Source organism: Manacus vitellinus, unplaced genomic scaffold, assembly GCF_001715985.3.
Source record: "Manacus vitellinus isolate BGI_N305 unplaced genomic scaffold, ASM171598v3 scaffold_7_pilon, whole genome shotgun sequence".
NCBI classification, from domain to species: Eukaryota; Metazoa; Chordata; class Aves; order Passeriformes; family Pipridae; genus Manacus; species Manacus vitellinus.
This window is the reverse complement of record NW_021940813.1, coordinates 7,544,231-7,571,796: the sequence shown is the minus strand read 5'-3', so window position 1 is coordinate 7,571,796 and position 27,566 is coordinate 7,544,231. Positions and strand designations below refer to the sequence as shown.

Here is a 27,566-nt window from a genome sequence, read left to right as displayed (position 1 = left end):
TGTTCAAAAGAATAAATGTTAATTGATTGTTTAAACTTCTGTGTTCACAGAAAATTCTGTTGTGCAATTTATTTGCAGGTTTTTAATGCAAAAACAGCAGAGCTCTTGAGTCACCATCAAGTCGAAATAAGTCAAAAATTCCCTAGAGAAGGGTATGAATTTTTTTTGGTTTTTTATTTGTGTAGAGCTTATGTATTTTTATCTATGAGTGATCAAACCTCAAGTTGATTAATAATTATTAAGAGCATAGTATCAACCATAGAAGACTGTATTGTAGGAAAAATGGCATAAAATAACTCACACTGGGTGTTCAGTATATGCCTTGAGTTACAAAAAATAAAAATACTTAGTGTTTTGCTCTGATCACTCGTTACTGTATTTAATGTCTAAACTTCAAAGTTTAAAACTAAAATTTAAATGAGACTTAGCATCTCATTTAAGGGGGTCGTTTTTACAATTTAGTCATAGTCTTCAGCTCGATCCATGGAAATATCTTAGTTTGTTTTCTGAATGAGTTTTTTTTTGGTTTATTTGTTCCTAACTGACCTACCATTTGCTGCCAATGTCCCCCATGTGGAATAAAACAAAACAAAATTCTTTGCTTTCTGCAGATGCATTTTTGTGAAAATGCAGCTTACAGTTTAAAAAGGGTTTGAAATTCCTTATACTTTTCCTAGATACGTAAAACATGTTTTGTAGTTATAATTGTATCAAAATGTTCAGCTTATTTTTCAGATTAGAATTTCTTTTTTTTAATGTAATTTTTTTGCTAACTGGTGTTTACTGTTTGTTAAAGATGGGTGGAACAAGATCCAAAGGAAATATTAAACTCTGTCTTTGAATGTGTGGAGAAGACCTGTGAAAAACTGAAACAACTGAACATAAACATCTCTAACATAAAAGGTACTTAGGGGTAACTGAGGCCTTTAACATACTCGTGGTTGAGCAATTCAGATTCTCTAGTTTTTAAGTTAATAAATAGAAAGGTGGCAGCATGTGCAGCCTCAAATAAAATGTTAAATTGGAGTTAAAAGAAGGTTTTTTGGGAGGAATAAGGAGAAAATAAGTACCTTGTGTATATTAGCAATGCAGATTTAACCTAATATTGTAAAATCAAAGACAAGTGATAAATGAAGAAATTCTGAAATTTAATTTAGTACTTATTGGGAAAAGCTAGTTTTGCTGTCAGTGTTGTTGCTATCTCAGTTTGTGACCAAAAAGAGAGAGATTTAGAGCATATAGGTCAAGCAGTAAAAGTTGAAAGATGAGTTTTTAGAAGTAACACTTCTAGATTATAACATAAAGAAGTTGGAAGCTTTTTGTTTCCCATTTACTTTCCTCTTTTCCTTACCTGTCCCTCTCTCCTCTCCACCTCTCCTTTCTGCCCCTCACCCCCCTCCCCCCAAAAGAGGAAATCAAACCTTCTGAAAAGGATACTTCTTTCTATTTTGTCCTGAAGCCATTGGAGTCACTAATCAGAGAGAAACGACAGTGGTTTGGGACAAGACAACTGGAGAACCTCTGTATAATGCTATTGGTAACTACTATCCTTTCTGAATATGTAATATCATAATACAAGCATGTTGTGGAAAAAATACTTTCCCAGTTTCCTGTACAGATCTCGTTATGGCCTAGCCTACTAATTTCTTTGATTTTTTGATATCTGTGTCATAAGCTGTGTGTTTGTATACATACCAGTGCAGTTAAAAAAACCCTATTCCATGAAAATTCTAACTTAATAAATATCTTTATGGGTTTTCAAAAAGCCCCCAGTGTTCCTGAGGGGCTCCTTGGTTCCTTGCATGTAATGAAGTTCTGACTTGTGCATAATCACTTCCTTCAGAATTTTCAGAATGCTGTTGATTTAACTATAAAGGAAAATCGTGTTAAGTGGGTTTAAAGAATCCTATTGATCAGATTTTGCCAGCTGAAAAATAGTAATTGTCTAGAATTGCTCTTTTAGGCCGTGTCAAGTGACAGATACAGTTTAGAATGGTATCACTGAAAAAACAGGACTCTTCTATATTCAAATATGTGTAGTTAACAGCTTTATCTTAAGCCCAGCTATACCTTAATAACTGACATGGTCCTTTAGTTCAAAGTTTATGAAGGAATAGTAAATAATCAACCTGCTATTTGTTTTTTAACCTCTTAGTTTAGTCACAGTCATCTGCTGCAAAGTAGTGTTAGTCATTTGCTTATACTCTGATCAAGTATATATCCTATTATGTAGAAAATTCTGTTTGATTTCTCAAATAATTTGTTCTTCTAAATCAAATGAGTTTACCTAACCATTTTTAATTTTTACAACAATGCATTTAAAATACACTGGCAATACAATATTCTTTCAACTACATGAAAAGATAAAAATAGACAGAAATTTACTGGCAAGAGTTGTAATTCTGTAGAAGTAACCTGTATATGTCACTTTTTGTGTATTAAATCTGTTGATCAGTTAATTTTATTCATGTTTTTAGTGTGGCTTGACCTGAGAACCCAGTCAACGGTTGAACGTCTTCTTAACAGAATTCCAGGAAAAAACAAAGCCTTCTCTAAGGTAAGAGATATTCCAGAACATTTAACTGCTACAGTATATGATGTTTTGGATACATATATTTAAAATTCTCCAAAACAAAGTAAGTCAGTTGTAGCTTCTAATCCCTCCTGACTTGCCAAGTAATAAAAAAATGTGCGTAATACACTGATCTCAGACTAGAAAATGTTTCATTTCCTAAAAATAAGTGATTAACACTTCGTACACATTTCACTAGAGAAGTTAAATGAGTAATAGTGAGACTCAATCATGTGCTATCCAGCCAATGATAAGTAAACATCACACAGAAAAATTAAGATCATGTAGAAAAAAACTGTTTGGGAAATAGTTTATTGATGTGAAATTAATTACCTATTCTCATCTTATGCCTTAATATTGAAATCTATTGCAGCCAATCTGATAACTGGAAAGATAGTTCACAAAGAGCAAATTCATTTTTATATATATGAGTATATATAACAACTTGGAAAAAATGCTTGCTAAAAGGTGTCACAATTCTTTGATTAATATTGTCCTTGACTGATTGTATAAAAATTATGCATTTTTTATATTCTAAGTTTCTTGTAAGCAGGAAATGGGTGTCAAAAAACATATAACTTTTCTTCATTTTGAAATTCTAGTAGAATACAAATTTCATCTTTCCCATGTCTTGCTCATTTTGTTGTTGTTACTTGTTGTCAAGTCATACGGAGATGTCCTAGATAAGACAGGACTTCTGCAAACAACTTTTTCCACGTAAATGATCTTTGAACTGCATTTAGATCAGCTTTGATCTTTGTCCATTAATGCACTGGTTATTTGCTTTTGCTGTTGTATGCTTAATTAAATAACAAGTTCGTGTAATTTCTCTTGAGTTTTGCATCTTTGCTTTTTCACTTACTGCCACCATTTTTAAATACAACTACAGTATTTATGGAAAAGATACTTTCATGGCATTAAAATGGATTTTTTTTTTAACTTTACAGTTTAAGACTGGCCTTCCACTTAGCACTTATTTTAGTGCAGTGAAACTTCGATGGCTTTTGGATAATGTGGAAGAGATTAAGAAAGCGGTTGATGATGGAAGAGCTATGTTTGGTACTATTGATTCATGGCTTATATGGGTATGTATTTGTGAATTTATTATCACTCTTTGTAAAACTAAGTTCTATGTCACGCAAATTCCCATGCAAAGTATTGTGATACAGCACTGTGATAGAGTACAGGGACACACTGGGATCACACAATTATGTTAATACAACCCACTAAAGAAATTCCATTAAAGTTCCTTGCAAGATGAACTTTTACTGTCCCTGTATCACTATATTTTTTTATAGATTCTTGTATGTAGTTTGCCATTATGTAGGTTGCTGTAAAATTTTACTCACACTTCCAGAAGAATCTTGGGCTCTAGGAAGTTGTATTAGGTCTGCCTCTTTAGTTGTTGCAGAAATATCAGAGTTCCCAGTCCCAAGCTAAAAGCTTTGTGACTTAGCATTTTTTTTGTAATTCGTTGAAGGAAGCCTATATCTTTCCTTGACAAATACTGTTATTTTTTTGTTCAGAGTTTGACAGGTGGGAAGAATGGAGGAATTCACTGTACAGATGTAACCAATGCCAGTAGAACGATGTTGTTCAACATTCATTCCTTGGAGTGGGATCCTGAGCTCTGCCAGTAAGCTCATTTTTTCAGTATTACTGTTAGTTAGACACTTTCTAACTCATTTAATAGTAAGAATCTCTTATACAGACTAAGATCAGCAGTTACTTTTTTATTTACTGTTGACATTAGTGACTAAGATTTGTTGTTCTCCAGATGTCCAGTTTACAATGGTCTGGATTAACTAAAAGTAGCAGAATCTGTCTGTAGGTGGAGGCCTGGTTCATGTAAACAGTGACATTTAATAGTTTATTACTTAATCAAATTTGTGAGGCAGTTACAATGATAATGTCTCTATTTTAAATATATATTTATTACCAACTGTATTATAAAGATATTGTTAGAAGAGGAATGACTTCCCACATGAAAGAGTTGCATATGTCCTCAAAATATTGAAATATATGCTGGTTTACTCCAAAAATCAATGTAATGTACTGTAACAAGTGGAAAAACACATAACTATGGATTAAACCCTAGAAATCAAAGTTCCTTTTATAGGTTTGGGGTTTTTTTATTTCTTAAGCTTAAACTTATTTAAGAAAAAAATTGTAAGATGTTTTCTGATTTAGCACTGACCATATATATACATTATTTTGTATTGTGTTCAGGTTCTTTGAGATTCCTATGGAAATACTTCCAAAAGTACGAAGCTCCTCTGAGATATATGGCCTGATGGTATGTTTTCTAGTATTTGTATGAAGTTAATCTTGTAAAAATACAACTGTATCAATATGGATTTGACAGAATTTCTATAGATTAAGACTAATGACTTTTTCTAGACCCATATTGTTTGATTTCTGATTAGTGTGTTGTTATCTACTGTTGTATAATATTATATGAAGTTGAAAATTTGTTTACTTTGATACAGCACCAACTCTTCTGATATAGTGGCATCTAATTTATTAGCTTCAAAACTGGATAAACTGTATGTTTGATTTTGCATTCTTTTTCCTGGTAGACTGTGCTATTTTTAATTAAGAACATAGAGACATTTTATAATTAAGACAAGTTATGAGCTTTTTATTTCAAGTATAACTCTAACTTCCCTGAAATGTAAATATTTTTGCTAATGTGTTAATGGAAGTGCCACTAGAAGTCATTGCTGACTTATTTATGTGAAGGTCAGATGGGAGTGAATTGTATTAAGCTGAATGATTGAGGTAAATGGAAAAAGATACTACCTGACCACTACAACAGAATTGCTCATCACTTTAAATGTGAACTTCTGTTTCTCTTCCCTTTTCCTTCCATTTTTTTTTCTTTTTCTTCCTTTTGCTGGCTGTAGAAAATCTGTCCTAGCCTGGTGAGTAGAGGCTTCCATTAGGCTCACCACCTATATCTTACCCATTCTGCTCAGACGCTGTGCATTTTCATTGATTTAAGGATTAGTAAAAGTGCACTTTCTAGATCAATAAATTTGCCATGTATTTCCAAATCTGAAATATTAAAATTAAAGTTCATGCCAAAATTATTTCTAAAATGTGGTCTTGATGTATGTGTTTGTCTTAATTTGCAGACTGTTGAATATTTCTTTTTATAGTGAAATAAAAAATACGGCCACTGGTTAAGAGGTGTTGGCTATATCGTTTTATAAATGAGAAAATAAGGCCATTTTGTCTAAAAAAATATTAATTCTATTATAGTTAAATATCAGATTCATGCAGAGTTTTTTAGTGAATTTATAAATGCAGTTAACATAAATCCATTTAATTAAAATGGGAATTAAAGAAAAAAATATTCAGATTGGAAATACACTTGCATGGCTTTACTGCAAATGCATTTTCATCATCACACAAAGGAACAATTTAAAGAAAGAAGTTGAAATTGTCAAGAAATAGTTAAACAATTAAATGATACCCTCATTAAGTTTGCAGATGACACTGGGTTGGATGGAAGTGTTGATCTGCTGGAGGGTAAGAAGGCTCTGCAGAGGGATCTGGGCAGGCTGGATTGATGGGCCAAGGCCAACTGTGTGAGGTTCATCAAGGTCAAGTGCTGGATCCTGCACTTGGGTCACAACAACCCCAGGCAACGCTACAGGCTAGGGGACGAGTGGCTGGAAAGCTGCCCAGAGGAAAAGGACTGGGGGGTGCTGGTTGACAGCACCTGAACATGAGCCAGCATGTGCCGGGGTGGATAAGAAGGGCAATGGCATCATGGCTTGTGCCAGCAATAGTGTGTGCAGCAAGGCCAGGGGAGTGATCATCCCACTGTACTCAGCACTGGTGAGGCTGCACCTCAAATCCCACATTCAGCTTTGGGCCCCTTGCTGCAAGAAAGACATTTGAGGTGCTGGAGCATGTCCAGAGAAAGGTGATGGAGCTGGTGAAGGGCCTGGAACACAAGTGCTATGAGTAGCAGCTGAGGGAGCTGGGGGTGTTCAGTCTGGAGAAAAGCAGACTCAGAGGAGACCTTATCGCTCTCTAAAACTACTTGAAAGGAGCTTGTGGTGAGGTGGGGGTCAGTCTCTTCTTCCAAGTAAGAAGTGATAAGAGCCTTCACAGCAATGGTTGTCAAGCATTGGAAAAGGCTGTTCAGGGAGATGGTGGAGTCACCATACCTGGTCTAGAGGTACTTAAAAGACACGTTGATGTGGCCCTTAGGGACATGCTCTAATGATGGAGTTGTCAGTGCTGTGTTAATGGTTAGACTTGATGATCTTAGAGGTCTTCTCCAACATAAATGACTTTATAATTCTGTAGCAGAAATATAACTGAAAAACTCTGTGGTAGTATTTGGAAGAAAGTCTCCATGAGGCTCAAAATGCTGTGTTGTAAAATCAGACATGTCTTCACTTAGAGCGTCACCAGAGTCACAATTTTTTCTAGTCACTTTACCATTTTGCACTTTCGCATTTTACACTTGGCATTTACCACACAGATTACACGGAACTTAATTATCTGTATAGTATGATTTAAAGAGAATTTATGGTAAAAACTTTTGAGGTGACATAAAGTATATCTCTAAAATTCCCTGCTTTCTGTTTCTTAGTGTTTTAGACATGAGCTGCATTAAGCTAAATTTGAGTGTACACCTGAACTGAACCATGTTATTTACATGGTTGTTTTGCTTTGAGCATTAGAAGTTTAGCTTCTTTTTCATTGCCTTCAATTGTAGTCATGGAAAGCTAACTCAGAGCTTTTTTTCTCTTTTTGCAAAACAGAAATCTGGAGCTTTGACAGGAGTACCAATTTCTGGGGTAAGTCCTACTTCAATCTAGATTCTAGTATGAAAACCTGATACTGCAGGAACAAAGCTTCACAGGAAAAAGCTTTAAGATGAGCGAGTTCTGCTATGAATTAAGTTGGTGGTTTTTACTTCAGGTTAAACATGAAGTAAAATTTGGAAAATGAATTATTGGTTGGCTTGATTCATCATTATTAAGGCCTGGCTGTGGAAATACAGCTGATAGCTTTAATGCATGTGTGTAGTGCTGTTGGAAACTTAGGTTCTCTAAGTAAAGAAGTAACATTACAAAGTGGAAGCAAGCTCTGCTTCATACATATAAAAGAAGTTCTGTATATACGTAGTCCAGAAATGCTGGGCAGATTCTCATCTTTTTCCAATACAACATACATAAAGATAGTAAATTTTATTTTATTTCTCTAAATTGTTCACCATAAGTAGTACAACACATTTCGTTTTTAGTTCTTACAAAAGGAAGAGTAATAAAAAGTATAACTTGTCTCTATAGGTTTTTCCTCACTTTCAGTTGCCTGTGTGGTACAAATAGATTCAAGTTACAGTGAAATATATCTGTTCACAGTCCTTTTTCATGCACATAATTCATGTACTGACATTTGCTAAAAGAAAATGTCTCCCACTTTCAGTGCTTGGGTGACCAGTCTGCTGCGCTTGTTGGGCAAATGTGTTTTCAAGATGGGCAAGCAAAAAATACGTAAGTTGTTATTAAAATTGTAAGATAAACACTGCTCTGTTTTGAATTTAGTATTATGTTATTTTTCAAGCTCGCTGCCAAATGCTTTTGTAGTTAGCAGATCTACTTTTTGACTGTACTGACCTACAAAGTAAACCATGTCCTGACTTTATTATATAAAGTAGCAAAGGGGTTGAAGTTACGTGGCTTGTGAGGTATATTTTGGAACACAGCCACTCTGAGAAAAACACCTCTGTGTGACAGGAGGTTTTTCATTTTAAAATTTTCCAAAAGAGAGATTAAAACAGTTGCAGGTATCATTTAAATTGTGACCTAAAGTTAAGTGAATAGAAGCCTATGAGTTAAATTGCATAGACTTGAATGGCACAGCACTGCTGGATGGAAGAGGTTCGTTTCAGTTGCAGTACTTAGTTTTGCTTCTCTGTCTAGCTCAGCATGGAGAATATTGCGTTTGTTTTTTCCTATTTTTCAGCCTCTTCATGTCCCCTGTTTAAAATAACTGATCAGTTAAATAGGGCAACTGGTGTAATCAAACACTCATTTGAGAAAAAGCTCTCTGCTTAAATGACTTACTGTTCCATTTACAACCACGTGCTTTATGGAGCATGTAGGTACATGCACAGTATGGGACTTTCACAGGTATAATTACACATTCATCTATACTTGCGGCTAATTGACCTCCACTTTTTATTTTATATTTATGCACAAATTGAATGTTTAGTGACCTTGTGTTTTAGTAAAACAAACATGGTTCTAAGTAATATTATTACAAAGTATTTTTACAATAAATGCTTTTATAACACAAGAGACCTTTTGAAAAAAAAGTGAACGGCACTAAACTAAAAGGTAACAGTAAGATTTTTTAGCTTATTTGTGTTATTGCTTTACTCTTTTTCTCTCCAAATATAACTGAAGACTGTCTGAATACTGTTTTAAGCTATTAATTTTTGGGGGTTTAGAAAGGTAGGGAACTCATAATTTCTCAGAATAAATTAGAGTGTATTGTAGGATTTTGTACTCCTTTTATTAAACTGTCTGTATGCATGTGTACATGTACACATATACGTGATGTGGTCTTCAAATGAGAAACACACCATTTTTAAATGTTTTTGAATAGAATATATTTAAAGAAAACCCTCTTCTTTATGACAGGGACAAAGTTTCTTGAAATCTCCCCTTTAATATTGTGAAATATTTATTTTATAAAGTAGCTTTCATAATCAGCTTAAATTGAAGTAGGTAAACACTGCCACCAAAGAGGAATTCACACTTAGTTTTCAGCCATATCTGCTACTTGATAAAGTGTTATATGAAAAATAGCCGGAGAGAGAGGAATGTGACTAGATTTTTCAGCTTTGGGCTGCATTTAAATCAACCTTTTTGAGGATGGTTTTATCATCACTTAATGATAAAATAACCTTCAAGGGTCAAAATGTGGTGTCTTGATTCTCCACGAGGGACTCATGGATTGATGAGTTGCAGGTCTAACATTTTGGTCTAACTTTGCTTTGCTTTCATGCCAGGTACGGAACAGGCTGTTTCTTGCTCTGCAATACAGGTCAGAAGGTCAGTTGCATTTTTTAGTTGTTCCCTTTTATTTTTTTTACAATCTTTATTTAAGTTCTCGAATACAACCGTATGTTAGCCTTTCTTAGACTTACTAACTACAATCATGTTGCCAGACATAAGGAAAAGCACAGACTAAAATCTGAAAGAATAGAAAATAATTGTTTGTTGAAGGTATTTCAGTAAGACTCCCTTTCCTAGCTCATTAAGTGTCCAAACAGAACTTTTCATAACAAGTTTCTTGCTCTTTCCCTATACAAGTTTCTTAACATCACACAGAGAGGCTCAAGTGTTGTGTTACTTTAACCCCAGGCCTTCTTCCTTCTCTTGGCTATTTTATTTCTTCTCTTTACTTTTCTCTCATTATTTCTTTGTAGTTGGAGTTGAATAAATAACTCAAAGCTTTGGCTTCCTTCTCATTTCCATCTCCTTCTAAAGATCCCCAATTCTTTGCTATAAGGAGGCTGGAAAGATCTGTGGCAGCTTGTGGAAATGAGAATTAGCACCACCAATCTGAGGGTTCTATGACAGGTGTTTATTTAGAGTGACTGATAATGTACTTTGTTTAAATTTTCCATATTTCATTTGAAGGTTTGGTTTCTTGTTTATTATAATTTGAATGTTTTAATTTAAATATTTCCTGCCTCTGCTCATGCTTTACCTTTTTTTTCCCATTTCCTCATTTAGTCTGTGTTTTCTGAGCATGGTCTTATAACCACAATAGCTTACAAACTGGGCAGAGACAAACCTGTTTGTTATGCACTAGAGGTAAGTTCAGTAGTTTCTTCCTTTTTTTAGTGATACATGTTCTTGTTTACTTCTGTTATCTGGTATTTTTATGTTATCTGGAGCTGCATGGAAATGTTTTAGCTTGTGTACCTCAAGGTTTATGTGTGGTTTTGGTTATCCCTATCTCCAATCTGTATCATGTAATCTAATAAAATATTTCTTCATTGCTTCATTTATATTTTCAGAGCAAGATGGTGAAAACTTTTATTTTGTTATTCATTCTCTCAAATCCTTAATGAGTGTTATAAATAAATAAACCAGAAAGATTTCTGTACTAAATTTGGTTTAAGAAAAGAGGGGGGAAATACTAGTGTTTCAGTTATCTTCTCATAATAAAAGTCATAACAAATGTTTTTTATTTCATTGTAATGAATTTTACTTCTACTTTTAAAAATCTGAACCAAATTTCTGGGACAAAAATCCTCTAACAATTTAGATTTTTTTTACCTACTTAGATTTAGATACCTACTTACAGAATTTAGTTCCTTGGTTCTCCACACAAGTCTGAGGGCATACAAATTCTGTAGAAAATTGTATTTTTACATCAGGGTTCATTGTTTTAAAGCTCTGCTGCTGAAGCACAGATCAGCTGAGCACCTATTTGGCACTAAAGCTTTATTGGGAACAGCAAAATAATTACTCTTCCACCTGTGCTGCTTAAGTGGACTAATTATTATAATCTAATAGTTATTCTCGAAACAGATATACTGAATTCTCTGCTGATGTTGAGCTTTTGCAGACACCCTATGTTTTCCATGAGAAACAAAGACAACACACAGAATTTTTTTCACTGGGAGAATAGTTTGTGGCTTTTAGTACTTTACTAGGATGTAGGAGGCTGTGTTCATTTCCTTTCCTAAGGAAAGTGAATCTTGCATTTGACATGTTCTGTCAAGCTTTGGGATTTTTATTTTGTGTGGGTGTGTGAGAGGTTTGTTTTATTTTTAAGTCATGTTCTGGAACTGTCTTGAGAGTGATTTTTATTTCTGTATGCTGAAACACGTGCACATGTGCTTTGCTTCTTCGCCTCCACATCTTTATTGATATTGTCTGAAAACACAGCTTCAACAGAAGATGTTGAGTGTCTTTTATCCTATATCCATGGTAGAATCATCCACAGTCTGCTGCTTAAGACACTTCCCAGAAAGGCAAAAAATATGGATTCAGCCCTTTCTTTTAAATCAAACTGGTATCTTGTAACAGTAATAACCAGCTGCTTAGAAAACACCCCTGCCCCTTCCAGCAATGGCTTTGAATGAAAATACAATGCTGCTCCTGCTTTACTGGACACTTGGTCTGGTAAACTTGAGATTGTCTTGTGAAGAAGTCCATTTGCACTTTGGAGTGAGATAAGAGCCATGTCATTTATCTGTGGTATGATGGAGCCATGCAGGGCCAAATTCAAAAATTCAGAGCAATTTTGCTGGCAAATGCACCAGTGCCTAAATTTTCTGTCTTTCTGGTCATTTGTATTTAGACTGGATGTAATCAGTCTTGTTTCTTTAAATCAAAGCATAAAAATCTTATTTTGTCAGGAAAAGAAGTCTGAGGCTACTGGACCTCATAACTGTATATTCAGGAGAAGACATAAATTAGAAAGACAAGAAGACTGCTTAGGAAATGTCACTGTAACTTCCCCTCATGGAAAAAAGCACACAATATGTACCTTTTCTGCATGGAGCCTGTGTAATAGGCTGCCCTTTTTACACTGCAGTCTCCAGATGCCAAGAAACTTGTGGGTTAGTTGTGAGCATTCTTGGGAATGCTTCAAGCTGTGACTGTAAGCCTGCAATTTGAGGCCACAGCTACCCCTCCTCTCCAGTCGTTTAAAAAGGAACACAAAGCTACCAGTTGTTGTCTCCTAATGTGGTGATTTTGTTTCCTTCAGGGATCTGTTGCAATAGCTGGTGCTGTTGTTCGTTGGCTGAGGGACAATCTGGGCATCGCTAAGTCTTCACAGGAAGTTGGTGAGTATCTACAATTTGGAACTATTCAGGTTTTAAAGTTTTCCAGTGTCATAATGTCTCTATTGGTGAATGAAAACTCAAAATATTAAAGAAAAGATGGAAGGTGCGTGTATTTCGCTATGTTTAAGTAATTTGCTTTGCATCCATGAACTCACTGTTATTGATACATGTATTTCATAGAGCCTCTCAATACAGCCTTGGAAACTTTGTTCTTTTGCAATCTGTACTTTTTAGTAGTTTCCCTAGCAAACAGATATTCAGTTGGATACTATATATACAATGTATCTCCTGGTTTCACGTGGTGTTGACTTTTCCAGAGTCAAGAGTATTTAAGTCTGTATTACAGGAATCAGCCCATATTTGATCCTGAACCTACATATTGTTGTCATAAACATGAGAACTTGAGGCCCTACATGTGCAATAATTTATGTAGAAGGCTTCATATCCATTGAGTTAGAGACCTCAGTTTGCAAAGTTGCCTCTTAAAAGGAGTTGTGAAGGAGAGTAATCTGTTTTGGCTAAGAATACAGTAATCCTTTAGCAGTTGCACAGCTGATGTTTTCTGATTGAGCTGAACTGAACAAACTGGTGTGTGACATTATAGAAACTAGGAATATATCAAATTTTGGAAAAGGAAAAAATATCAGAAGCATGCAAGGGCATAAGTTTGAAAATGATTAATTTAATAAGATTTAGGACTAAAAAGAGATTCCTTACACATTTTTAATAATTTGATACCTTATTGAAAGGTGGAAAAATTTAGAATTAAAATTTTATATAAAACTTCAAAGATTAAGCAAAAACTTAAAACATCATTCTGTTTTTCTGAAAGAAAACTTTGCAGATCATACAGCGGAATATAAACTACTGTCACATGAATTAGTCAGTTGTTGAGGTACTACAGTACCTCTTCACAGGTTTGACTAGACCTTTGGAAGGTTTCAGTTTCAAGAACTTTAACCTTATTAGTGTTGGTAAAGTCATGTAGGACTTCATCATCTCTTTATGTTTCCCTAAACATGTCCTTCCTTCTCCCTTCACTTTTTTAACTCTTATACTTCACTCCTTTTAAGTGGAGTATAAAAGTACCATTTTAGAAAGACTTTTTAAAGTTTCCCTGCTATTTTTGTCTAGTACTATACTCCTCTGATCAATGCAAACAAAAAATTTACAAAAGCAGAAAAAAAATGCTTTCCTTTCTTGTTCTAGAAATGAGCTGCACATAAGCATTATTTCCTTTACAGTTCTAGATGTCTTAATATAATTTTTTTAATTACAAATATTTTAGTATTGAGTTCATATATCCACAGTTATTACTCAGATATTAAGAAACTTTAGAATTCTTTGTAGGTGGCCTTGTGATTTAAATACGTAAGCTGAGAATTTGGAACTCTAAATTCATTTGAAGTTAATGGGAATTTAGTTCTTAACTCCCTTTGGTCTTGATCCAGTTTCACTTGCTTGTCTTGACTCAAATGTAAGAAAAGTGTGACCTTTTGGACTGCTTTGAAGATTGCATTCTTTACCCACAGGATAACCTTTGAAAACCTCATGGAATCTAGGTCAGAATATTGAGCACATAATTTGGGGGTTTGGTTTTGATTTTACATTTTACATTTCCCACAACTCCTTATGCTCCATATTCCATTCATACTGTTGCAAACAGAAAATTAGTTAACAAGGAGCAGAGTGCCAGCACTAGTTGTATTTTTTAATTGTATACATGGCTTGATTATTTTTGTAGCTACCTAATATATTCTGAATATTTGTCCAATTTAAATAATAACAGTTTTAAGTGATGTATTTAAGTGTTGGTACAGTTGTGAAAAGCTAACTGAAACCTGTTTGTGTGTGTGTGCATTAGAAAAACTGGCTGCAGAAGTGGGGACTTCTTATGGCGTCTACTTTGTGCCAGCATTTTCAGGACTGTATGCACCATACTGGGAACCCAGTGCAAGGGGGTAAGGATCTGACTGAACACTGCATTTGCAGAGGATTTTAATCATTTTGCAAATCTACCACGCTTGTCCTTCCAGGCATGGGAAATTGTTCTTTTTGTTCCTTTGATGTGTCCAGATACATCATTCTCTGTGGTATCTTAAAGAAACTACTGAGTTTCTGTTTTGTATTTAACCTGTTCAAAACAGCAATTGCTACTGGGAGAAAAAGCAGGATTAGCCAGCTCAGCTACTCATCCTCCTCGCCCCTTCTTGCCCCCCTCTGAAAAAAAAAAAAAAAAAGGAGGGGGGAAGGAGGGCAGGGAAACCAATTTCTGGTTCTGAAAGGATTTTCATCTCACTAAAATTAGAAGAGGAGGTCTGCATTCTTGTGAGCTGTCAGGCAACAAAAGTAGGAAAGGAAGAATATAGTGCTGATTAGTCGTTTGAGTTCAGTTTCAGGCTACTTAAATCCTTCTGACTTTTTCTCCTTCCCCTTATACCCAGCTTTCTTTCCAGTCTATTGAAAACTCTTTTCTACTCCTTTTTTCCAGCCCCTTTCTAGATAGTTCAGATGTAACTAGCTGTAGCAGTAGCCTTTCATTTGTCTTTTCTGCTGTTGTAAGCTTGCCTACTGTTCCTGGAATCACATGTGCCATGGGAATCACAGAAGCATATAAATTTATATATAAAATAACTTCCCTAGAGTGAGAAAAGAAGTCCTAAAGGATATCTAGTTCCCAAGGTTTCAAGTAGTTTCATCTTTAGAATTTATATGCTTCTTGTACATAAGTAAAACAAAGAATCTTTGAGATAGATGTTTTTACCATTTTTCAGATCACAGTGCTTAACTTTTTATCTGTTAAAAGCTGATCTTTGGAATGGTAACAACTAAAACTGCCCTTTAATATCTTTGAACTTGCATGTATCCACGTATACCAAATACAGCAGCTTTTCTGTGTAGCATACTGCTGTTCCTTGAATGCTGAAATAGGATAAAAGGATGGTTATTTGCTCTGCTGCAGTTCAGAGTACATTGACAGAATTCATCTTACTCATGGGTAGATTTAGCAGAATTTCCATATCCAAAAACCTCTTTGAAGGTTCAGAAACAATGAATGGCCAAAAAGATCTGAAAACAATTTCAAGCATTTAGAGCACAGCACTGACCCAAACTGTGCTTTTCCATAAGAACTGAAAACAATAGAGAATTTATTAAGATTATAGTGATAATTAATATTATTTTTAAAGATAAATCAGTCTCAAACTTTTTTTTAAGGCAGACTAGAATTTGTGGGGGTATTTGTGTGTGTGTATGGGTGAATATATATCCATCTGCATGCAGATTGGCAAAACCAAATTAATTTATGGCACCTTAATTGATTGGAGCCTGAAAGCACCTTTGTAAGGAAAAGGAGAGAGTTTAGATTAAAGAAAAACAAGCTTTTTAATATTAAAAAGGAGTCCTCATACAATGGACTGTATGAGCTTTGAATTAGAAGACCTAGGTCTGAAGTAACAGTGTATGTCTGCTAAGAAGTGTGTCCTAACTTTGGGGTTTTTTCTCTCTCAACAGTATTATCTGTGGCCTTACTCAGTTTACAAATAAAAAACACATCGCCTTTGCTGCACTAGAAGCTGTCTGCTTTCAAACACGAGAGGTAAAGGAAAATTGGGTCCTAAATTCATTGTAAGTTAGTATGATAACAGGAACTGTAGCTCTTCAGGAAAAGAAGAGATTTAAAAGATGTAATGAAGTTTAACCATATGCTTTATATTGTACCTCAATGCTATTCTTGTCTTTGCTTATTGCTAATGTTGAAAAATTGTTCCTGTGGATTTATATAAGATTGACTGGTGCATTATTTTGGAGTGGCAATGCTGCCTTTTATCAGCACTTAAAATACGGTAAACATATTTTGTGAATATTTTGAGAGGCAGAACATAGAAATATTAAAATGACAAGGCCAACGCCATAACTACAAAGTTTCATTGGTGTAGGAGACTACATTTTACATTGTCTGCTGTGACAGAGGTGGCTTATATTGCTTCTGGTACACAAGAACAAAAATGAGTTAAAGTGAGACAACAGCAAACATACCAAGGGAAATCTGTGTTCACTTCCTGCTCATTACATCCTTCACTGCCTTAGCTGGAATCCTGCAACAGCAAACTGAAATTCTCACAGAGGAAATTAATCCCCCAACCAAATCAAAGGGATTGATATCAGTGTGGGCATTTGAATCTTTGTATCACCATCTACTCCTCCCTGTGTTTGCATTCAGGGTAAAGTTACAGGGAACTAAACTGACAGTCTGGTTTGTTGTCTGCTTCTCTTTCCTTGTCTGTTCTCCCATCCATTCCCTCTCATGTGACAGCTCAATGAACTTTCCAGCAGAAAATTATCCCTCTTTTTACTGGGCTATTTTTCCACTGGATTAATGACCTCAGCTGCCTTGCAGAGGAGTGCAGCAAATGTCAGAATGTGAGACAGGGCATGTGGCTGAGAGTAGGAGAGAGGAGAATAAAGCTCTTACACTGATTGAGGGTGAAGTTTACTGTTTGAGCAGATCTAATACTCCCCCATACTTTAGCCAATGTGCTTTTATCACAGTGACAGGAGTGCCTAATCAGGTCTCTGGGTACACTTAAATTAACAGATTAAGTCCTATTGGCACAGATAAAATATGTATACATTTTTCAAAGATACATTATTAGTTCTGTCTTGTCAAAAACAAAGTTCTTTTAATTCCAGTTAAAATGGAAGTCTTCAGGAAATCCCTCAAATTTCACATCCATTGGAGTTCTTGCCTGTTTTATTGTGACATTCTGAGTACTTTATAATTCAAAAAGCTCCTTCCTTATGCAGATAGATGACACTTGTTGTGTTTTTTCTTCCTGAAGGCATTATGGAAAAATAAGCAATTTTTCAGTTCTAAGAGGTGTACAATGCTGTCATTAAACAAAAGTTACATATTTGCTTTTCATCCAACCTCCATACAATAGAGATAGCAGCAGCCTGGTTATGATTTGTTTTATTCCTTTATCTTCCTTGTTTACAACATTATTTTAATTTAATTTTAATCTCTACTGAGTGCATGATGATCCAACATGCTCTTTCACAGTGACAAACAAAACCAGAGCCTCCAACAGCACTGAAGTTCTGAATGGTAAAATAGGCAGATAATATGGAGTTAAACAAATGTAAAATGATACATATGAAGGAAATAAGTGGTGGAGAGCAGTGCTAGTGTAGCACTGCCAGCAAGCTTTGCTGCTGTGCTATGAGGTCTGTTTTCCTGGTTATGTCTAGTGCAGGCCCATGGACAGATGCTGCCACCATGAAAACTGGCCTTACTCTTACCTTGTTATTTTTAACCTTTATTTATCCTGTGGTAGTTTCTTTAGTTCCTTTAAAGATGTTGTGGTAAGGGACCTTGCTTATTTACTTTCTGGGAATGGGGGGAATCTACTGGACAGTTTGTCTCTATGTAGTTTTTTACTACCTTGCAAGACTACAAGTTTTTTATTCTTTTTTAAATAGCATGTTGACTTTTCCCAGTAAGGATTGTATAACTGGGTACTTTGTGAGCTACAGAACAGGGCAGAATGTGTTGTAGTTTTGGTCTTTTTTGTGATCTGTGTTGCTTTGTCATTTAAAGCTGAGAAAAACACACCTCCTTTTTATTCAAATAAATTGAAAAATTACAGAGAGAAAATCATTCTGCACTTGTTAATCCCTAACTTGTAAACAGAAATTATGTACTAACCTTACAAAGTGCATATGAGACATTTAACTGACTGTTTTTACAAAACTCTGGAAAACCCACTATTCTGTATTTAATGGTGCTTGTAGGGTAATGCTGTGGTGTTACCAGTAGCTAAGGTTTGAGGCAAACCTTATGTTTTTAGGAAATCCTCTAAAAAGCATATTGATAAGTATCAGTGAATTAAATGCTCCACTCATAGTTAATTAGCCTTTTTTCAGCTATCGGCTGTGCTCAAAAGAAGGAAACATAGTTTTATAAAAAATTACATTAACAGTTTATTTTTGCTGTCTATCTGGTTTAATGTAAAATTCTCAGTTTTCAACAACTAACTCAAAATATTTGAAAAGGCTACTCTTTCAAAAGAGTTCAACATTCCTCAATTCCTACTGAAATGTCTTATAGGTTGCCAGGTCCATGTTTTAATCTCTCAATTATTTAATGCATCAAATTAGAGGAAGTATCTAAACAACCTAGCTCAGCTAAAGGACTCCATTTATTATTGCTTCTTCCTTTGTTATCTTTGAAAAATGTTGTAGTTGTCATCAGCTTTTCTTCAAAATTCTTCTTCTCAGGCCACATGAGCAGCACATAGGCTACATATAGAGCATCAGAGGAGAAGGATTCCTAGACTAGGATTTCTGTAATGAATAGATGCATGTGCTGTATAATAAACAAAACTCTATTGTCACTACTTCTGTTTTGCTCTTTCAATATATAGGAGAGGAGAATGATGTACTTAATGCTCTTCAGCAAGTGCTGAAGTATCAGTATTTAACACTCAGAGAGTATTATGTATTTCTCTGCAATTAAGTTGTAATGTATATTACTCTTACTTAAGATTTTAGATGCCATGAACAAGGACTGTGGGATACCACTAAGTCAGTTACAAGTAGACGGAGGAATGACCAATAACAAAATCCTCATGCAACTCCAAGCAGACATTCTTTGTATTCCAGTAGGTAAGATGAAATTGCAGCTCCTATTTTCTTTTTAAAGCTGCTGAGAGCAGATTGGATGCCTTGTTCAGTTGTTTTTAGATGGATACATAAATCTTTAGTTCTAATGTCATGAAAGTGACTTTCATTACAAATTATCATGATCCTCTCTGTGATTTATTTCAGTAAAACCATCAATGCCTGAAACTACAGCTTTAGGAGCTGCTATGGCAGCAGGAGCTGCAGAAGGAGTTGGAGTTTGGAGCCTGAATCCTGGAGATTGGACAGCAGTGACATCTGAACGATTTGAACCACAGCTCAACCCAGAGGGTAAAACCCTTTTATGTTATCTGAGTTGCAAACTTATCTTTTGACCAACAAGTCAGGTTTTTCTTTATTGCAGTCTGACATACTGATATAAAATGAATATTCTATGAATATCCTCAAAAATGTTGAAGATCAAGTTGGTGGTGTTTGACTTAGAGAAAAGTGCATTTCCATTGCTCTTTTCTGCTCACATTGGCCAGTAAGATTGGAGGATGGTTAAAACAATGTAGCACCATTGAGGAATATGTTGGGGTTTTTTTTGTCTTCACTTTCAAAGCAGCTTGGAACTGGGCATTGCAGTCAGTAGCTTTGGATTCATAGCAAGTAAAATCAAAGAAATCTTGAAAATTTTTGATGGTGAAAGATGTCTTCTAAGCTCCTGTGCATTTGTGAGTTTTCACAGATGTAGAAAGGACAGACTGACTGTTTTGGGGAGATTCCTTTTTTTGGCTTTAAAAAGCTTACATTAATTAATGGGTTTTAACTATCTTTCTCATCACTTCCTAAGTGCTTGTAGAGGTGGAAAGTACGTACTTGACATAATTAATCCCTGTGCAAGACAAATGCTTTTTTGTCTTTTCAATCTTAATTTTTGGTACATACTTTTGTCTTACAATTTGATTATAATTACTTCTACAATCCCTACTTCAAGACAACATTTTCAACATTGAAGGGTTTCTACACGAATATCAATTGCTTCATTTTGTCCTGCTTGTAAATCTTCTTAATGGTGAACATGCAGAAAATTGATTTTATTTCTTCTTACTGTGCATGACTGTGGAGCTTGGGGTGGAGGTTTTTTAATTCAAAAAAGGATTTTATAATGCTTTTTCTGCAAACAAGCGATACTGTGCTAAAGAGTAGAAAACTAATATTGTAGTGTTTGGTTCTTAAATACTTGTGGTTGTATTCCTTTGCATTGAGAGGCTTTTCTGTTTGCTGGTTCCTTAATTTCAGAAAGTGAATTTCGGTACGCCAGATGGAAGAAAGCTGTACTGAAATCTATGGGCTGGGAGACAACTGAAGCTTCTTCAAATGGTAAACCAAAAATTAATGCAGGTTAAGTATTATTAATTAGCCAGTTAGCCTTTTCTGTTCATGCCATCTCTGGACTATTACAGTGATTTAAAGATCATTATTTAAAACCACTGTGGAAACAAAGCAGGAAAATATGTAGTTCTTCCTCTTGAAAGGAGGGCACAAGTAATGTCTTGTAGGGCTCTAAAAACAGAAAATATGAAATCAAGACTAACTGCAGGTTTTGCAGAGTAGCATTGGCTTACAAAAGAAAAAAAATCTTACCTAGAAGAGATACAGCACAATTCTAAGACATTGCAGGGATTTTGTAAACTTTCTTATACTATAACCTCATGTTTCAAAGGAGAAGAGTTTCATCCTATGATTTTTCTTGCCATATCTTGCCTTTGTCATTTGCTGTATATTATAGAGGGATTGATATCCACATCAAAATCTATTTGACTCATAAGGGTTAAGAGCAAGAAGTTATCATAAAGCGAAGAATTGCATAGACCTATTGTTCACACGCAGAGAATATAAAAACACTCTTGAGGGACTGAACAAGATCTTTCTTTTGTAGTATAGGGCTTTCTCATCTGTCAGGTTTGAATTAAATTAAAGCTGCAGTCTTCTATGATCTATAATTTGAATTTATATTTGAACACTATTTCAGGATAAGTTTGCAGTCCTTAATCATCCTATAACACATCATTTGTGGGTTTTATCTCTATTTCATTTCCCTTTCATTGGAAAAACTGTTAGAATGAAAAGTATTAAGTAAAGAATCCTCAAAATATAAACTCCCCCCACAATCCAAAAGCTACAGTTGGAGCCCCAAAGCTTCATGAAGTCTCTTTATTCTTGAAAGCTAAAATTTTCCTTTCGCCATCCTATATATTGATTTAAGTATTTTATTTAACACCATGTTTTACAAACTAGTCTGCCAAGGCTACTGGGAAGGGAAACAAGTAATTTAGCATGAGGAACAGGTAATTTAGCATGAGCAACATGAATCACTTCAGAATCATATTCAGTCCATTATGATATGAACTCTGATGCTTCTCCTACTTATATATCTTTATTTCCTTTTGAAGAATAAAAAATTCTGCCTTGAAGAAAGTAAAACTTGATCTTTCCCTTCAGTTCATGTGAAAAGAGACATATTTAGCAAAACTTATCTCAGTGCTTGTCTGGTTTAACACCTGGGGGGAAAATGTTATTTTCCTTAGTTCTTGCTTTGAAGCTTTGTCTTCTGCTTGCTAGGGATAGTTAAGATTGAAGAATATTAGAAATGGGCTCAACCTAGATAGTGCTGACAGTAGAATTTAGATTTGAATTCTTACACTGAGAGTCTGTTTTGAATTGTTGTGGGATTTGTGCATAATTTTTTTAGTTTTTCTGTGCATGTCACTACATTTGTTATCTTTTGCTGTTCATATGATCTTTAACACATATATTGCAATTTATATATATTTCTCTTTTGATTTGCTTGACTGGAAACACCCTCCCCTGGATGACATCAGGTGACACTAGTATCTTCTCTAGTCTGCCTTTGGGTCTTTTTATTATGAGTAGCATGGTAATGTTAATCGGAGCAAAGTACGTCTCAGGTTAGTTATTATTTGATCTAGATCCCTTTAAAACCTATCTGCACTAGTTTAAGTGTTGGGTTGGGGTTTTTTTGTATTCCATCTGTTTGTTTCCAGCAAAAATTACTGATGCTTTTTGTTGTTATGCACACGAATGTTTGAGGGTGTGAATCAGACATAATGCACCTAAGGGAGCCAAGTAAAGGCCATCTCAAATTCATCCTCATGTGCCATGAAATTTGTAGTTGTTAGATGCACATGAAACCTTGAACTCTCCCCTCCCTTTGTATCTATGCAGATTGCACAGTTTATAAAAGGGATATAGGTTTGGGCAGCCTAGCAGAGTTTTGCATTGCCTGCATTACAGTGTGCATTGCAGTTAGAATAAGGTTCCATCCTTTATCCTGTATTTCTTCTTGTAATATCTCTAATTATTTTGAGGATCTTGTTTAAATGAAGACTTTTTCTTCTGTGCCCAAAAGGCTTCATGCACCTCTTTGGTTTTTTTGGTCCCCTTGGAACTACTGTATCGTTAGAAATCTTCATCTACTAAATCTATAAAATATTCTTTTTGTACTTTGCTCTTGATGTATAAGTGAATTAATCTTGTCTAGAAGAGAAGAGACCCTAAAAGGCTTATCTGCAGAACTGTGGAAGGGACTGTGTGCATATGCAATGAAGATGCATCTTCAACTTATTAATATATGATTTATTTTAAAAGAAAATTCTTAATATGGATGACATTGTTATTTGCTTATGCCAGAAGTAACACATCTCATTAAAATATTCTTAGGGTGAGAAAAAGAAGTTCATATGTTGCTGTCATTTCTTCTTTGTTGTTTCAGAATTTCATTCCAAAGAAAGTATTTTACAGTATAGGCATTGTTGCTGCTTAGTAAGCTGTTTGGGGGTGGTTGTTTGGTTTTCTTTCTTTGTTTTGGTTTTGGTGGGATAGGCAGGGGGTGTTAATTAAACAGACAATTGAGGACTCTAGCATGCTCCTATGATGATGTGTTTCTGTTTTGTTTCTACTCATTCAGCCTGAATTAACTATTCAATTGTTATTTTCCTTGCATGAAATGGACTGTCAGAGCTTGTAGGAGAACTAAAATCAAACTAAACAAATGCTAGGCAAAAATAAAACTGAATAAATGGATTCACATTAATTTACTAACTCTGGAATGTATCTGTGAATGAGAAAAATCTAAAAATCTTGATTGTGAAGAATAAAACAAAAACAGCTGTGAATAAGTGGGTAAATTTTTAACAAGCACAACAAAGCAACTTGAATATAAATTCCAGGTCAAGTTCTTCACCACATGGAGGATACCTAAAATAATATGAAAATCAATGATAAGCGAGGAGATAAGCAACTTAAATTTTGGATTTACTGCTTTTGAACAACAACTAATCACTAACCTGCATATAAATATCTAAACTTGCACTGCTGGAGCTCATAAGAAAAGGTTTCTTTTTCTCCCTTCCTTAAGTTTGTCAATGCCCTTCTGACCCACAAGTGGGAAACATCCCAGCTCACTGTGGCCTTAAGAAACCATTTTGTCCTTGTTTTCAGATAACGGTGACTATCAATATGGTTACTCTTACTATGTATGTATAGTTGCTATGTATACACCAACATAATTACTTTATATAATAACATATTGGTTTACTATTTACATGGTAAGCTTTGGGATAGGAGAAGTTGTGAAAAATTTCCTGCTCATATTTGTTCTAAAAATTATGATGTCTCAAAAGAAATAGCAACAGCAATGATATGTGCAGGTTGTAGTTTTGCCCAGCTGTGTTCTAGGGTAGAATATGATATATAGAATTTCTGTTGCTGATTGGAGCAGGGCTGCTTCCCTCTTAGACAATTTGGTAAATATAGTTCTGCTTTTAAAAGCCAGAACTTGCTGAGCAGACTTTCCTCCTAATTCAGTACAGAAACTCCATTTAATTAATTTGTTACATTCTATCTTTTACTGAAACACTGGAACTCCAACACAGTCATCAGTGTAGTAGGTTTGAGGATTGAATTTAGTGAGGACTGAATTCATCCTTCATGTGCTGAAACAGCAGTAAGTCTTGCATGGCAACAGTCCTGTTGCTGAATGTGTCTCTCTACGGCAGGGCCATGATTTTACAGCTACTGAAACACGAAGGAAAAATCTGCTGCGCCAGAATAGAGAACACTAACGTGGCAAAACTCCATTTACAGAACTGCTAAGCTGCCTTTTCATGTGGCATCCGATGACTGAATTTGAAGAACAATACTGTATTCCATTATATCATGTCATAATTCCATCAAAATCCAGTCAATTACTTGTACCTTATTTTATGATCTTCATTCTTCTCTCCCAGGGGAGAAAGGGTCATTAGTTTGTTTTATTTCACTATTGAAGCAAACTGTGTGTAGCAACTGGAATACTTATGCTAAGATTTTGTTAAGTTTTTCGGGCTACTTTTGGAAGTGGACACCTGAGAGATTTCAATATATTTTATAGCTGTACATTTTTTTTGGTGGGATGAGGGTACAGTTAACTATAAGGATCCTATATTTTATTAGACTCAAGTTTAAATAAATGCCTTTTCGTACTTCAATTGGCATCTCTCAAGTGAGATATAGCAGGGATTGGCTATATATGGGATCTTATGTGACATCTGGGGTATAAAGTCCTTTGACTTTATTTTCACAGAATGAAATGTCAGTGCTGATAGTAATACTGTATTCTTCCTGCTTAAATACCCTGTGGGGGTATTTTTAATATTTTGTTTGTCCTTTTTAATTTCTTATGTTGTGATAGTTACTGCCAAATTGCATACTGATTTACATATAGGGATAACTATGCAGTTCTATAAGAGAGTTGCAATAATATTTCCCAAATTTCTGGAAGCTGAGCTCTTATTCAGAAGAAAATATGCTTGGATTGCCTTTCTTCGATTCTTCTACTTGTTAAAAATTTACCCATCCTAATCGTGTGGTCTCTGCTCTCCTGCTGTGTTCACATCCCACACACTCAAGCGCTGGCTTATTTGGTGTCACAAGACACATCTAATTTATAATTGCAGTAATTGAAAACAAAAGTTGGTTTTACTGAATTCCTCTTACAGCTCAGCTGTGTTATAAAGTATTGTTAATGTTTTAGAGTAAATTCTATGTTCCTAATGCATGCTTTTTCTTTTTTAAGATAAATGAGACTACTTAGTGGACATGACGGATGCAGCTGATTTTTTTGTCGCGGTTTGTTTTGTTGTCGGAAGAGATTCTACCATCAACGTGATTATGCTACTTGTGTGGTTCAATATATTCATGAATCCACCTGTCACCAGTCTCTGAGTAACCTTCCAGTGGTGCACTGAAAATTCAGTCTTCAGCCCTTCATTACTCTGTTCCCTTCCCCATCAACTCCAACTGCACTGGAGGCCTTTGCGTGGAGTATCACACGTCATCCTCTAAAATTTCACAAACCCAAGGTTTGTTTGAGAAAGTGGTATAACAAAAACCTACTGTCTCTAAGGTAGTGATGGCAGATGTTTAGCTGCCCCTTTCAGGGGTTTGGTACTTAATGCAACACACTGCAGAAAGTTAATGATGCACTATAGAACTTTGTAAACGTCTTACAATTCTTCCTGCTGCTCTGAATTTTCATAGGTCTGTGGTTGCCAGAGATGTTTTATTGTAGTGGCCACTGGTCTGAAACACCTTCAGTGGTACAAACCTTTGAAACACTAGCCCAGAATGGCTAACCAGGAGCACACGGTGCCACTGGTTTGGCAATGAATAGGTTGCTGATATGACCCACAGAGTACTGTTGAAGTGTTCAACCACAAAGTTTAAAAGTTCAGTTTAGCCTCTGCCACATTTACCCATGATAAGTATTTAAGACACAAAGTCTTGTAGTTGTACCTTTAAAGAGATGGGAGTAAAGAGGTGTTTTGTTTAAGGCCATGTTTCGTCTTCATCTAGTTTAGAAAGACAAATTTGACTCAGCGTGATACATGACAGGACAGCTGCTTGGTCCTCACCAACTGGGAACTCTTAAAGCTACTCTGTACAATGCACTTTTCTTGACCAATACTGCACATATTCTGTTGTCCTGCTTAAGGATATTTTAGTTATAAATCATTATATTTTTGAAAGTTGAAACTAACTTAGTTTTCCTTAAAGAGGGTCCACTCCAAACTAAATATTAGCGCTTTAGTTCTTGATTTCACTTAGTATATCTCAGGGACCACAATCTCCCTTTCAGTTTCCACCTTCATAGTTTTAACAGCAAGTTGTCGCAAAATATGCTGGGACAATCCAAACCCCTGGCTCAGAGGAGTAAGTACTTGGCACCTGAAATGGGACTGGAATTCACGATGTGCTTGTCGACTGAGTCACATCCACTTTGAAACGTTTCATTTTCCAGGTGTAAAGGAGTGAGACAATAATCTTACCTTCAACTTTCCTGTTTGTACCAACAGCATCCCAAATGCCAGCTCTATTGGTTAGGTCAGAGAAAAGGTGTTCTTGTATAGTGCCCTTAGATGGGTATGGAATGGTAGTGAGGCTAAATGTGGGAACAACATGGAGAATTTCAAAGGTGTGTTTAAATGCACTAGGAGTTAAAGGGAGCATTTTTGTGTACATTTGTTCTTAAAGATTTTTGTTTTTAACAAAGTTTGTTTTTCTTTGTTAAACTATGATTAGAGGCTTAGTTTTTAAAAAGATGTTAAATATATGTGTCTGAAGCAATGGATTGCACAGAAGTTCGGGTCTGTACAATATATTTAATATCAAGTGCATATTAATTGCCTTTTTATTGTCAAGTGCAATGACCTTTGAAAATGTGACTTTTAATTTAGAAGTTAGAGAAGGAATATTTTCGTCCTGTGGTTGCATGTATAACTTCAGCAGAGAGGGAGGATTTTTGTGCACAGGTGAAAATACATCATTCAAATCCTGTCTCTTCTGTAAATACTCGTATGTGAGGTGTGACAGCTAAAATTTCTGATGTTTCCAGTTTTTATTGGAGAGGTGAGGAGTGGAAAAAGAACATGATCCCATAGAAAAATCTTCATACTTCTTACCTTTACTCTGAGCTGTTGCTGACCCCACCATACCCCAAGGAAGAGGAGGAACAGCAGCTTGTGGAGCACAGGGGGCAGGGGCAGCACACACCTCAAACACTGGACTCCTGAGTATGACATCTTGCCAAAATCACTGAAGTGCTGAACCTGGGAACGATTAACGCTGACATGCTGCCTTTGCCCGTGACACATGAGGCAGGGGAGAAGCTCGTACATTACAATTAGGAGAAGGATTTTTTGCTGCTTTTCTGACATCTTTTACTGGGAAACACAATTCCTATTAATTTTTCACTGAGTAAAAATCATTATTTTATTTTCAATTGCTGTCGCAAATGTTTTTTAAGAGTTTCACACCACTGTTAACTTTCTACCAACATAGTTGAAATATATTGTAAACTGCCTGTTGGCGGGGAGGAGACAAACTGTTTGAGTTAGCTTTTTGTGAAGCTGTGATTTATTTTTTTCTATAAATTACGAGTTTATAAATTCTTAATTGAGAAATGCA

The 27,566-nt window shown here is 35.3% G+C and overlaps 1 protein-coding gene across 3 annotated transcripts; it reads left to right on the top strand.

Moving 5' to 3' along the window:
• GK (glycerol kinase) lies at positions 1-27,566 on the top strand. Of its 3 annotated transcripts, none has more exons than XM_029964699.1 (19): positions 1-152; positions 797-903; positions 1,460-1,537; positions 2,478-2,557; positions 3,520-3,657; positions 4,099-4,208; positions 4,802-4,868; positions 7,357-7,392; positions 8,024-8,091; positions 9,615-9,657; positions 10,345-10,425; positions 12,335-12,413; positions 14,278-14,374; positions 15,927-16,011; positions 18,959-19,079; positions 19,242-19,385; positions 20,340-20,420; positions 21,923-22,009; positions 25,177-27,566. In XM_029964699.1, exons 1-19 carry the CDS (start codon positions 16-18, stop codon positions 25,182-25,184), a joined length of 1,647 nt encoding a protein of 548 aa, XP_029820559.1. In that variant the 5' UTR covers positions 1-15; the 3' UTR covers positions 25,185-27,566. The 3 variants fall into 3 exon arrangements, with proteins under 3 accessions (XP_029820559.1, XP_029820558.1, XP_029820560.1); XM_029964698.1 differs by lacking the exon at positions 25,177-27,566 and adding an exon at positions 23,479-23,621; XM_029964700.1 differs by lacking the exon at positions 21,923-22,009.